This window comes from Seriola dumerili, unplaced genomic scaffold (assembly GCF_002260705.1).
Source record: "Seriola dumerili isolate Sdu_G_001 unplaced genomic scaffold, Sdu_1.0 BDQW01000113.1, whole genome shotgun sequence".
Lineage (NCBI taxonomy): Eukaryota > Metazoa > Chordata > Actinopteri > Carangiformes > Carangidae > Seriola > Seriola dumerili.
The window spans coordinates 1,181,035-1,196,079 of record NW_019174368.1 but is presented as its reverse complement, the minus strand read 5'-3'; the positions used below and the strand labels follow the sequence as shown (position 1 = coordinate 1,196,079).

At 41.9% G+C, this 15,045-nt stretch overlaps 1 protein-coding gene across 1 annotated transcript in view; it reads right to left on the bottom strand.

The window, feature by feature from the left end:
* Positions 1–14,994, bottom strand: part of caskin1 (CASK interacting protein 1) — a 103,356-nt gene extending 88,362 nt beyond the window's left edge. The window contains exon 1 of the mRNA XM_022747921.1: positions 14,901–14,994. Within this exon, the coding sequence (XP_022603642.1) occupies positions 14,901–14,994 (94 nt within the window). The remainder of the gene's footprint in view (positions 1–14,900) is intronic.
* Positions 14,995–15,045: the final 51 nt, after the last annotated feature.

Here is a 15,045-nt window from a genome sequence, read left to right as displayed (position 1 = left end):
GAGAGAGAGAGAGAGAGAGAGAGAGCAGGAAAGTATGGAAAGATAAGATTGCAAGAGAGGGATGAAAAAAGTGAAAGAAAAAGTGAGACCAGAAACAGGCGGGGCCACAGTAGAGAGAGAGCCAGTCATACACACACACACACACACACACACACACACACTATACATGCATGCACACAAACTTACCATACACAATCAACCGGAGCCAAACCACATGTTCTGCATGTGTTGAACAGCTGCATACAACCAGCCCGTTAGCCAGAACATACAAACAATGGTGCTCATTGGCTCAGGGATGCCACTACTGCTGCGCCATTGGCTGACACGCTGCAAAACAACTGTCTGATTGGCCCGGAGGAACACACACCTACTGTAGCAGAGGGATCAAAGGGAAATGAGTTAACTGAACACGGATGTTGGTGTGATACTATATAAACACACATGCTTCACAGAGCTCATGTATGCTCACGTTTCTGAGACTCATGCACAAAATCCTCAAAGTATTAATCGTTATGAAGTTTGTTGTTTCTGTGAACCATAATTTCTCATGTTGTGTGATTACAATATACAGAAAGTGAAACTTTTCAGGGCTTTGTTTTTTTCCTCCTCTTCCTCTAGTCTGTGTTGTGAATTTAACCAGACTATGGTTGGATTTTAGATTGAAAGCAAAACCCACTTCTCATTTCTTTGGACTTGGCTCAGGTGGCATGAGATGTGATCTTACAGGTATAAGAAGAGAGTCTGTAGCCATGCTCGCAGTTCTGTAAGGTTGTGGTATTACAATGGTACTTCTGAGCTAAATGCTAACATGTTGATGTTTAGCAGGTGCAAAGTTCACCATGTTCACCATCTTAGTTTAACATGTTAGTATGCTAACATTTAATTGGCCCAGTCATCAGGTTTGGACGAATACAAATTTTGATCTAATGATGGCATTGGATGAAGGTAACAGGATCACCAAAGTTATAAGAAGTCCTTCTCTGAGTACCAGGAACACGAGCACCAAGTTTTACGGCAATCAATCCAATAGTTGCTGTGTTAAACTATAAATGTCAACCTCATGGTAATTTGCCTGGTACTCTGGGAAAGTTAAGGGATCACCAAAGTCATTGGAGGACATCTTATGGGCACTATGAATGTCCCTACAAAATCTGCTCACCTGCAAGAGACCACTGATATCTGCAGCATATTTCATGGCAAGTCATATAATGGTTCTCAATATATTTCACTCTGAACCAGAAATGCCAACCTCATTTTGGCGCAAGTCAGTGGAAAATTAGTTAGAATTCAACCTCTGGAGACCATGAATGTCTCAGTCTGTCTCACAGTTGTGGAGATATTTCAGTCGAGACACATTTTATTTTCAAATGCTTCACAATCCCATATTATACGGGGCGAGTGGCAACCCTGGGCTCAAAACTCACACATGTACACAGCTGTTCATACATGTATTAAGAAGGAGCTGTGCAGACAAATGCACTTTATAACACATGTGCAACCATTCTGTTATTCTGCTACTCGCAGTCCAGGAAACACTAACACACAGGAACACACTAAACTGCAGTCACATGCACTTGTAACTCTCAAACACATGCTTTAGAAAGGGAGGACAGATGTTGGACCATCACAGTGGCTCATCTGGATAAAAGGTGCACCATGTTAGAATCTGGCCTGGGACCTTTTCCACATGTGTCCTTTTTCAGCCTCCATTCCTCCCTCTCTCCCATTCTGTCTTTCCACTAAAATAGAATGGAAGAAGAGAAAGTAAAAAAAAAGAAAAAGAAAGAAAGCAGGCAGCTGTTGCTTTGGTGGAATCTTCCAGAATCCCTTCTTTCCTGTTGTCACTTCTGGACGTCCAGATCCTGGCCCGGTTCGACATGACTAATCACCCTCACCGGCTCTCCGACAGCGACACGCTGCCAGCCAGACTGATTCATTGGGCAGGGAGAGACGAGCAGGGGGTGGGGAGGTGGAGGGCAGAAGAAATGGGGAAACAGAAAGAGATGCAAAAAGGGAGAAAAAGATGGAGGCAGACGACAGATGATGATGAATGTTACTAGTTACTGGAAGATATGTGATGATTTGCACTTCTACACGTAGACACCTGCCTTGATCTTTTAATGCTACAAGCAATGATTCAGCAGAAGATATAGATTCACATTTATTTACACTTAAAATATAAAAAATGTACACAATGCACTTTGTTTTTTTACTCAGTCTGCTCTCTTGTCATCTTCCTTTGGACTGTAGCATTAATCAGTCATCTGAGACATAAATATGCATCTAGTTTTACAACCATGAAACTCAAATAAATGCAAATGGATTAAAGCTGGGGTAGGCAGTAATTCTTTCAGTAGATTGTAATTCAAGTGGTCTGAGAGCAAACCAGACGTCTGCATCTCCTCTTGGCTCCGATTCAGAGAGAGAAAACGTTACTATCGGCTGTTCTACAAACGCAGATGCATGTGCATGTCCCTTCAGATGGACGTGTGTCCACATCTGTGAAGTGTTTCAGAGACAGGTAACAGGCTGCCAGTTTCATTTTCAACTGCAATATCTTATTTTTGTTGTAGTGGTTGGCTGTGTAGGTAGATCTACCATGATAACAGGAGATGCTCGCGGCTACGTTGAATGTTGCTAATAGTTTAGCCTTCTGCTAGCCTTAGCCAAAGGCTCATGGTTACAGCTGTGTTGCTTTCGTGTATGAAGTGTATGCATATGCCTGTCAGAGAAGAGCTGCATGACGGCAGCTGCGCTTTTTTAACCTAGATTTACCACAGCTTGTGGTGCTAATTGAACTTAAATGTAATTAATTCAAATTTGAATTTAGAGAAGACTGCAAGTCTACAGCCATGCTAGCTCTGTGAAGCTGTACTTAACAGTACAGTAGTGCTTTGAGCTAAATACTAGTATGCTAACATGATGATGTTTATGTTAACCATGTGCACCACTTAGTTTAGCATGTTAGCATGTTTAAATTTATTCATAGGTACTGGGTCATAAACTGCTGCTGTACAGCCTACAAATATGAACCCATGTCAGATAGATAGATAGATATATAGATATATAGATAGATCGATAGATAGAAAGATAGATAGATATAGTGAAGGGTTTGCAGGGACTGTGAAGAAATAAATGGAAGTGGAAGAAATCAATCCCAAAACTTGATGAGATTGGAATTACAAAGTGATTAATCACTCAGTGTGTGTGTGTGTGTGTGTGTGTGTGTGTGTGTGTTTTCATATCCTGATGGGGACTTCAGCCTCAATACACATCCATGGGGGACTCGTGTCACTGTGGGGACATAAACTGAGGTCTGTGTGTTTTGTTTTGTGTTGCTGATTTGTGTGCACATGTATGTTTATGTTGTGTGTGTCCGTGTGTGTGTGTGTGTGTGTGTGTGTGTGTGTGTGTCTGTGTGTGTGTGTGTGTGTGTGTGTGTGTTTATGAGTGCGCCATGGATCACATGTCTTAGCATGAGGTCGGTGGTGATTTAGCAAGCAAACAGAGATGTTTCAGTTTAAAGAGACGAAGTGCGACACACTATAAACACCAAGGGCAAGATCCACTCTGAATATAGCTTTCCATTCTCTCATCACTGTTTTATCGTTCTTGTAGTTTGATTTGTTTCTTTTCCTGTCTTTCTTTCCTCCCTTTGTTCTTTCACGAGATGAAGGAGGCTGGAAGCTTCACACTCACTCAATATAGTCAAGTTTTCCCAGCTGCTCTGAGGATTGGGTTCAGATGGTCTGAAAGTCTCTCAGTCACAAGTTCACTGATCATCTCCAACCATCACATATTTTAGAGGAGTTCAAGCTTCCTGGAAACTAAATCTGGCCCACGATATCTGCCCCCAGATCAGCAGGAGAGGCTTCCTCACAGCCAAAGAGACAACACAAGGAAAGGCTGAAATATTTATGAGTTAGGAGAAGTGGAGGCCTTCATTACCAGCTTCACATCCTGCTTTCAACATGACAGTTATTTACTATCAATGCATGCGTTGTGATGGCATGACCTTAACCAGTTTACAGATTCGATGTTGAATGTGTGTGCTTCAACTGAGTCATAACCTTTAAATAAATATATTGCTTTTATTGACTTATGTCTTATGTTATATGTGCATTAAACTGGATTATTGTTTCTCATATAGTGCATTAGGTTTTAAAAAGAGATCTTGCTCTTAATGGCCTTGCCTGTATAAATAAAGGTTTGAATGAATGTTCACCATGTGTTATTGTTAGAAAGAGGTGTTAGGAAACATCATCTGATGCTTCAGATCAAATTGTAAACACTGGTACAGTGGCCCTGAGAGCTCAACGCACTGCAACCTGGAAAACACGTGCAACGACACAAACACGCTGCAAATTCAGAAAACATCTTCCTCAATTTGCTGAAAATTCACACAACACAATGGGAGTGTGTTGGGGGGACACATCTACTGGGAATAATTAGCCTGCATTAGGAGCTTAGATGAAAGAAAAAGTATATTTTGGATAATGAGAGGAGATCTGTTGACTTCAACTGAGAAAATGCCGCAATCACATTATTCCAAAGTTTCAGATGCTTCTGTGTAGCTGCTCATAATATCTGGACTTATTTTTTAAATTATCTTTAGGCTACTTTTCGGCACAACAACAATGTATTTTTACTTACTTTTACTTACTTTTATTCTTCCTTACTCTATGGAGCTGCTTTCCAGTCAACTCTAAAGCACTGACCAGTCTCCGTTACAATATCTGTACATTTAAATCAATCATTGTCAGGGACCAAAAAAATACAACGTAAGCCTTTTCCTGGATAATTTAAAACTTGTCTGTAATAAATAAAATTACAGTTTTTTCAGTAGTTCAGCAGAGCGTCTCCACAGCAGCAACAGCTGTAGCAAACACACCTGCTGCCAGGCTGCTGCAACGACGCTCCACCCCAGAGAGGAGTTGTTAGTACAATCCTGCGGTGCTAAAGCAGCATGGTTGAGTTCTACAGTAACTACCAGTGCATGACGCAGGTGCTCAGTTTCCTGTTTTAAAAGAGACTGAGGAGAGGGAGAGAGTGATTTCACAGCGCTGGCTTTTATGAGATGGAAAGCATCCAACCAAAGCAGACAGACAGACAGGGAGTTACAGAAAATGACAAAATAGGGGGAAAAAAGAATTATATCTGGGTCAGAGTAGTGTTTAAAGGTCTCCAGTAAATAAGTACTCTCAAAGCTGGATTTAGATAAATTTGTGCATATGTGAACTTTTGTACACACCACATACAAACTGTAAGTGCATGTATTAGAGGTCAGGTACATTATATGGAATCTTTTGTAAATCTGCAGCTGTGTGTGCAGTGATCCAGCATCAAACATCTGTTCAGCCACTGGATCACACATGTACTAGCCTATGTATGGGAACACACACACACACACACACACACACACACACACACACACTCGCACACGCTAGGCCAGACTCAACATCTGTGCTACTGGCCAGTCCCTTCTGGTCTCTGATCGCTGCCTCCTGCGAGAGAACGCACACACACATGATAAGAAAGATGCGGTTGTGCTGATATTCTGTTACAGCAGATGGTGATGTTACTGCATACAGAAGCATTAACGCACAGCTACCTTTTATAGAGGTCGAGCCAGAAGAGGTAAGACCACACAGCCCATGTATAGGATAATTATTTCACGAATCCATCTGTCATGACAACTGGTTCGGGGGAAATAGCCTGAAACTGATATCTGGTATTTAATGATTGTGGACGGTAATGGCTTTTAGTCTTTCCAAAACCAAAAACACAAGAGTAAAAGTGTAAGGAATGGATTAAACAGTGTGTTTACCTGCTCAAACGTGAGCTAAAATCATTAGCAAGTCTGGAAAACTAGCTTACTAGCTGCAGTAAACAAATGTTACTTCATATGAAAGAAGCAAAAAAAAGCATTTAAAAAAGCTCCTTTCATGACTAGAACATCCACTGTATAGTTAGACAGTCTAGGATGCTAACAGAGTTTTGGCTAACATTAGCATCACTGTCTGTCTCTGAGACTTGGAAAGTTTACACTCTAGCAACACCAGTGTTAGCCGAGATAGCTACATTAGCTACATCTGTCAAACACGTTGTTTAATTCTAAAAATGAAAAGTTTTTTCAATGTTAAAGATTCCTTCCTGACATGTTTCAAGACGTATAAAAATACTCTGGTGGTTTTAACCACTATTTGTGTCCGATGTCTTTTTCCACAAACAATTCAAAAAAGGGGGGAAAAAAAGGCAATAACTAAGGTGGGCGTGGCTTAGAGAGGAGTCGAGTATTCATCCAGTGGTAGTTGGTAGAAATTTGTAGAAGTTAAGGATCAGTTTAGTCTCCTACCTGCACTGTAGCAGAAAACAATTTTTACTCTTTCTTAAAAAACAAAGCTCTAAAGGACCGTATATTTACATAGCAACTTTACCCCGCCAAATATTCTCACACATATCAAAGTCCTAAGGGTGTGTCAGTGTTCGACCCGTGAGCCTGCACCCAACCTCTGTCACAGCCCTGTTTTTAGTGGCCATTCGCAAAAGCAAGAGCACCAGCGTTCATTCATTCAGAAAGTCCCAAGGCGATGCTAAATGTATTCGCTGTGGGTGTAGAGCGGAACATTTCTAAAAGATCCTCATGTAGGACACAGTAAAAACCTTGTCCAGACCATGTTAGTTTAAGTTTAGGAGCTGAGTCTGAAAAAATGCACAATTTCCTGCCTTTATTAGCTACTCAAACATTAATCTGAAGCAGAAAGAATAAACTCAATGTTATGAAGTCAGGGCGTGAGTGGAAAAATCCTGCGAGGCGATGTAGAGGCAGAGTCGCACTCTGCAGCAGCTCTTAAGGAGACACACACAAGCTAACACACACACACACACACACACACACACACACCTTTGCAAGCTAACACACACCTACACATGCATACAGCTACTGTACTAGTTACATAAAAATTCTCAAATGACATGGCTCAGCTGTCTATTGTGTTTTTTTCTTTTTCTCTACTTCATACCTTCCAGATTAAACTCTCATGTTTGCAGAGACATTTGCTGACGTATGTACTGTATGTAGCACTGTATGAGTGAGTGTGTGTGACTGTGTGTGTGTGTGACAACTTTTGTCCTGTCTACAATGCTTAATTTCGAGTTAAATTCCAATAGTCTGTACCTCCCTGCACCAGTCCTATGACAGTGGGGGAGGATTGGGTGTGTTTTTGTGTTCGTGAGAGTGTGTGTGTGTGTGTGTGTGTGTGTGTGTGTGTGTGTGTGTGTGTGTGTGTGTGTGTAAGCTAGTGCAGTAGGTGGTTAATGCCACCTCTGTAATCGGTGCTGATTGAGCAGGGGTGGTCCCACCCCGCTGCCCTTCTCATTTTGTGGGTGGTCTCTATATCCAGACTAAACCACTTACTCCCCTTCCCATCTCATTAATCTCGTTAATCTGCACAGTGGCTACAATAGAATAGAATAGAATAGAATAGAATAGAATAGAATAGAATAGAATAGAATAGAATAGGTGTCCTGGCATCCCCCATTGTCACTGTCATATCACACTTTACTTGTCCTTTTTATTAGTCCCTCTTTTGAGCTGGTCTTCTCTCTTTATTATCACCTCTACTCCGATCTGCACGACTTTTCCTTTACTTTTCTCTCTCTCTCGCTGTTTCGCTAACCATTCCTCCTCTTACTGCTTTAATTTCATTTCCATTTCCTGTCGTTCTTCCCTTCCCCAACCTTTCCCTTATTTCCGTTCCTGTAATCTGTTTTTCCTTCCCTTTACTGTGCTTCCCTTTCCTTTCACCTGTCTCTTCTGTCCCTCCCTGTTGTTTACTTTCCTGTCCTGTCTTTCCTTTCCTTTCTGTTCCATTTCTGTCCCTTTCTTTGTTCCTTTCCATATTTATTTCTGTTTCCTGTTCTTTCCTTTTATCTCCTTATTTCCTTTTCTATCTTTTATTTCATGTACTTTTTATTTTTCCATCCATTCCTTTACTTTCTTTACTATGTTCTCCTTTCCTGTTCTTTACTTTCCATTCTTTACTTCCCTTTCCTCTTGTTCTTTCACTTCCTTTTCTTTCCTGTCCTGCCTTTTCTTGTTTGTCCTTCCTGTCCTTGGTTTCATTTGTATTTCCTTCCCTTCCTTTTCTTTCCTGTACTTTCCTTTCCTTTCTTTTCCTTATAGTTTCCTTTATTTTCACCTTTCATTTTTTTCAATTTTCCTTACCTTTCCTTCTTTCCTCTCCTTGTTGCATCCCTTCCTCCCATCTCCTCACCTTTCCTGTGCCCTCTTCTTCTCCCTGAACTTGCCACTGACCCATTAAACTATGTGGATGTTATTTTTGGTGCATTGTACCATGCAGATGACAAAGTGAGCGTGTATGTGTGAGAGAGAGAGAGAGAGAGAGAGAGAAGCTTGATATGTGGAAATGCTCAGCTATCCCTCCATCTCATCACCTTGTTCACTTGTTCTCTCTTTCATAATTTTCATCCTTTCATCGCCCCTCGTCCACCTGTCCTCCACTCCCTCGTCAGAAAACATCTTCACCTCCTCCCCTTTAAAACACGATATCCTTCTCTCTTATTCTCTCTTTTCCCAAACTAACTCCTCTCGCCATTCCCTGTTTTCCTCAAAGCAAAAAAAATCATCTATCTCTCAATCCCACCCCCCCACCCCATCTGTTCTGTAATTCAATCATGGAGGCAGCAGCAGCAGCAGCAGGAGAAGTGACTGATGATGTTTTGGAGGAAAATGCAGCAAACTCAGCCAGTGAATCTTTCACTTTCTCAATATTATCATTTATAATTCAGTTTCAAGATAAAACCCAGAATCTATTACACTGTCACAGCATTTCAGCTTTATACATGTGTCTACAGTCTACAGTAACTGTTGTTAAGTACCAGTTTTTTGCTATAAAAAAAGAGCTGTGCTGCTGTCATGCTTAACAGTGAGAACATGCAGGAATAACCCCCCACATTACACATGAGGCACTCTGATGATGTGACAGCTTCCCCCCCGAGGACACACTTTCATCATGTCATTTACACCTTATTCCGTGTAAAGGATCTACTGACGGCATGAAGATCACCACACATGTGCTGGAAAAACAGGACAGGAAATATGAACACAACTTACCAAGGAATACGTCTTACTGTGCTTAGATACGTGTTAATTCGTCTGCGATTAAAAAATGATTGCACAATAATAATCAATAATTATACTGGAACTGAAACACAGGTGAATCAAATTGTGTAAAATCTTTTCATTATCTGTCACGTTAATCTGTTAATCCTGATAAACTAGTTAAATGTAACAGGAAACAAGGTAGTCTAAGCACCATTTTAAGATAGTATCTTCTTTACTTGAGACAACAAGACAGTCTGACTGGGCCGCAGCTAGCTGGTTAGCATGCTAACTTCTTTATAAGAACAGAAGTGATTGAAATAGAGGCAAAATAAGACGCTTACTTTCCACCACTGGAGACAGCTGTTGGTGAGTAAGGGAATGACGTTTGATGCTGAACTCACAATGTTTCTTCTACACAGGTAAGTAAGCAGTTGTTAATGCTAACGTTGGCTATGTAGTGATAGATAGATAGATAGATAGATAGATAGATAGATAGATAGATAGATAGATAGATAGATAGCAAAGCTTGACTCATACTAAGGACTAAAGGTCAAGATATCCTGACATTTGATGATTTGATTTCGACTGTTTGAAAGTCCCCCTAATTTAAAGATGTGCAGGATCCTGGATACCTCTTCCACCCCTGGCTGTTGGTGGGTGGGAATTTCAATAAATATTTTGTTTCGTTACATTCTGGCAGATTAAATTCATTGCTTAGCTGCTGCACAAAAAGCTAGCATCTAGGCCGCTACGGCACCTATAATCCAATGCACTTTCAATTATTATGCACTGTAAGCGCACCAAGCGAAAAATGCAAATGCCAAAAGCAAGCTTCTTCACACCATATTTCTCTCAGTGGAGCATATAGTTGCAGACAGAGCACAGTTAACCAGTGTGAAGACTGTGGCTGACAGTATGTGAAGCTTCCTCGCTGCCTGCCTGCCTGCTCCTTTGTGAATGTGCACTGGTGTGGATGCAATCATCTGCTCTACTCCTCTGCTCTGCCGTCAACACAGAAAGATGGGGCAGAGACGGAGAGGGAGAGGGAGACAGGGGGTTGGTAGAGCGGTCTGTGAGCATTAGCGTCTCTCCTGACTTCAAAGAAAGGAGAGGAAGGAGACATATAGTGTTGTGTAGCGATGTTAGCATGTGTCAGTCTCTCGTGGCAGTACGGGAAGAGGTTGAAGTGCCAGAGGTTGAATCATAATCATTTCACTGATGCAACAGACACACAGACAAATTTGTTTCCTCAGAGCACACACACACACACACACACACACACACACACACACTCACACTTCAATGACACACAATAAACAACCATCAATACAGATTACACCACCCGCCTTGACACACAAACACTGAAACAGCCCATTTACAAACACAGACCTCAGGTTACACTCAAGGTCTTTTACATGTACACACACACACACACACACACACACACACACACACACACTGTTATGACCTCGTCTAGTGCCATGTGCAGGAGGCGAGTTGAGTGACAGCAAACTGACGATGGCTCTCCAGATGGTCCAGATGTGTCTGCAAGAGTGTGTAGTTCTGTTTGTCTGTGTGTGTGTGTGTGTGTGTGTGTTTGTGTGATGCAGGTGAATATGTGCAGACTGTATGTCTGGCCTGAGTGGGAGTAAATGAGTTGCAGCAGGGCAGAGCCTTTGCCAGACCCATTACACACACACACACACACACACACACACACACACACACACACACACAAACACACACACACACACTAAACCCAATTTTACCTTTTCCTTTACACACATATACACCTCTGCACACACACAATTCAACAACACATCTACTCATTACCACCACAAACCACACACACACACACACACACACACACACACACACACACACACAGCTGTCCTGTGAGTGTTGTGTTTAATGCTAGATGACAAACAGGTCTGTGTTAACATCAGCCCAATGTTAGACTCCCCTGCTGTTTGTCTGGGACTCTCAGCTCCACTCTGTCATTATTGCTGCTCCTTGTGTTTGTTTGTTTTCTGTTTTTTGGTTTTTTTCTGACAGGGTGGCCCACAGTCCGTCTCATGTAATATAAGTGCCCTGCAGACACTTTGCAGGCAATCCCCCCCAAAAACACGAAAGCTTCTCAGGAACTGGGAAAAAAAAAGATTTATTTTGCTCTTCACATCCACAAATGAAATTTCACCAGGCACGTTTACGCAGTTCGCCTTGCAAGAAGCCGATTCTGCAGCGGCATTAGCTGTCAATTATACGAATGATACAATTCAGTGTAATGTCGGAAAGGCAGGGCTTTGCAGCAGACTGACAGAGAGAGAGAGAGAGAGAGAGACAACACAACAGAGCAGAGCACAGGCCGACCTTGGTGCTGTGTTTAAACACCTTCAGGTCTGCTGGGTGGGACGTTCTATCAGCCATAAGTGTAAGTTATATGAGGGCTAACCCCAAGATGGAACCATTAAATGTTCCTGTCAGCCAATGATATGACAATAATGTCGAGAGATTAAGTGCTTACTGAGGAGTAATGGTGGCCTGTGTCATTAGACGCCAAATGAAAGATTGATTATCCAGCAGGTCTGCCTGCACAAAGCTCACAACACAAAACTGTACACAGGAAGTGGAAAAAGCAGGAATACCTGACAAAGTCATAAAGTCACCCTGTAATTAATACCACTTTTGTAACATTTGCAGTGTTATTGCTGAAATGCACAACTTTTAACACGTTGTCACTCTCAGACCTCACCTCTATTTATTTATTAATGTTTTTAGAAAATGTAACAGTTCTTTCAACAACATTTCTGTGGAAATCTGAACCAATTATTTACTCATTTTGTTGGCATCAGTCTAAACACAGTGCTTCCAAAAAATAAAAAAAACCCCACCATGTGCAAGTTTTTAACTGCAGAATGTCAACTCCCACAATGTTGCTCCACAGCCCAAATTCCCACAGAAAATACCAATGATAAGACCTCAGCGGTTGGTACCAGCCCAGTTGGTATCCAGTTGTCAAGCAGAGACAGATGTTATCTGCCCCTCACACAGAGGTGGAAGAAGAATTCAGATCCTTTAAGTAAAAGTACCAGTACCACAGTGTAAAATACTGCATCACAGGTATAAGTCTAAATATACTTAAAGTATCAAAAGTAAAAGTACTCATTCTGGTTGTTCTGGTCGAGTTTTATTTCACACAAGATAAACCTGATGGGTTGTGAGATGATTATGAATTTCTGTTCCAGAAATTTGTATTATTATCTTAATATTGCAGAATTGTGTGTATGAAATGAAACTATCTGAAACATTTCTTTGTAACAACAAGGCAGGCAACAAGGCAGTGCATTGTAGCAACACCAAAAAAAATTCAAGATTTGCCATCAAGTTGAATCAACACCTCTTCACAGAGGTAATTTTGCTGCAGGGGTATATTACATTATGGGCTTCCCTGTTACTTTGTCACAGTGTTTGTAAGACTTGGCTATAGACTCCAGCGGTTTTGTTTTGACTAGACTGCTTCTAATAAGACACATTAATGATTTCTTCAGGGATTCACTTATTTTCAGCTGCAATACTGTATTCAACAATTACAACACAGACTATAATAAACATAGGGTACCTTCTTTATAATAATAAGCAACATGTACTGTTAAGCTATTGCCTCTTCCACCTGCTGAATCTGCATTTAAATTGCTTCAGTTGCCATCTGTGTAAACTACAATCCACTGAGGACTGGATCTAATTTGGTGCACAGTTGTGTGTGCCACTGGTTGTTGCCTATAAAACTGTGTTCGAGGGTTTACCTGCCCTCTGTTTTTGATGTACTAAACAGTAGTCTGAGAGGGGCTTCCAGATGAAGTGCACTTCCCTGTAGCCTAAAGGCTGTTTTGTGATGTGCTCTTGTACATAATGTACTCCACTCACTTCCCCAGACACTATTTTTGTGCACGACCCATATGTGCCGGACCCTACCAGCTAGGGATGCCTATACTTTGCAGCAGACTGTCTTCAATCCAAGGGGTTTCCTGTATGTGCTCTGCTCCACTGCACCCTGCATACAGTGCACCCCACTGACCCCTACAAAGCTGTTTTGAGGCATGTGCTGTACTTCACTGAGTCCTGCAGAGCAAGCTTTGCCATCTGTGGCAGAGTTAGCACAGTGCACATCAAGTCCACATCAAAATACTGCTTTCTGTCCTTCTGAATAACAGCACATGGAAATGAATACAAAAAATATCCCCCCCCCCTTCCCACATATGTCAGATTCAATCAGCAATTTCATCCAGAAATGTATTAAATCCAAAAATAAAATACAGATATTAGCAGTAGAAGCTTGAGTTTAGGACATTTTCTTCTACGGATATGAAATGATTTATTCAGTCTTCTTCTGTGATTTCTGTCGTTATGTTTCCAGCCTTAGTCCTGTTGTGGAAAAATAAAACAAGAGGAGAAGAACTGAGTATTTCAGCTAGACCAGGTCACCAGAACTGAACCTGCACTGAATCTCTTATGGCCACATAAGGGATTCACAGGTGTCACAGAGGCCTAATTAGCCAGAGTAATTGGAAACACCTGTGAAGGTGTGCAGGGTCTCTTAAAAAAAAAAAAAAACGAAGGGGGAGTCAAAAGACTTATAATATTAATTATAATATTCTCTGTTTGCTCTGTAGATAAATTGAATCAAAACTGAATTCATGAAGCAACAATTCTGGATCATTATTTGTCATCAACACCAGATTCTCTTATTCAAATTAGGCCCACCTGCTGTTTGGAGCCTTTCCAGTGTGGGCACCGGGTCAGATGCAAACCTGTCTGACTGGAACAATTTCAGCAATTAGATAGTGAGGGGAGGCAATTAAGACCAAGTGAGAAGTTAATCTAGCTGTAAAAAAACAAGAAAACAGATGCATTTTTCAACTGAGTTACTCACATTGTCCGAGCTATAATATTTCAAATCATATCTGCAGGGATTGTAATTCCTGTAATTTGGCCCCTGTCTGTAGATAACCGTTTCAGCCCGTCATATATCAGTGGGTGTATCAGTATGGCAGTTACCAGCCTACTACAGAAGGCTCTATCTGCAGCTCTCTATGGCTTCACTCTGTGTTGCCCACACATTAGAGTGGGCTGTGGAAGCGAAACATTGTTGGATGTTGAAGTGCAACATCGCCTGCAGAAAATAAACAATTAAAAGAGCAGAGTCACACAGACCAGGAGAAGCAGAAGAGAATAAAATAGAAGAGAATGTGAGGTTTTACCCTTCGCCACACATGTGCATATCCCTGTATGTGCATGTGTTTGTCATTGAAGGCAATGTTGGACCTTAACAATCACAAGGCCACTGGCATCATCCCTCACTTGGGAGACGGGGTCACACAGATCCCTCATCCCAAAAACACAACTCCCCTTCCCTCCTTCTTTCTCTCCCACCCCTCTCTCTCTCTCTGCTGCAGTGCACTCAGACAGGGGTCTCAAGATGGGCTGTCAGTCTCCAATCACACCACTAATCTTCCCTGATACACTCTGATGCATACAACCCCTCCTCGCTCTCTGCCTCCTTCCTCCTCTCTACATTTCGCTCTCTCTCTCTCACACACACACACACACACACACACACACACAGGAAACATCATAGGCCTTACAATAATGGTATGTGAGAAATCGCCTTCTAACTATTGCTCTCACACAACCATCAAGGGGTCGGTTTGCAATAGAAAACCGTAGCTGCAGGTATCACGTTTTGGGTTGAATAGAACAGAGTAGAATATCTTACTTGCTTTCCCTGGCCGGGGCCTTTGCAGCAGCTTCTGCACGGTGAGCAGGTCCTCGGTCTTCACCGCCTGCAGCAGTTCCTGGTCCTTCCCCATCTTCCGCTCTGAGCCGCTCTACTCCCGCAGCATCCTCCGACACAGCGGCGC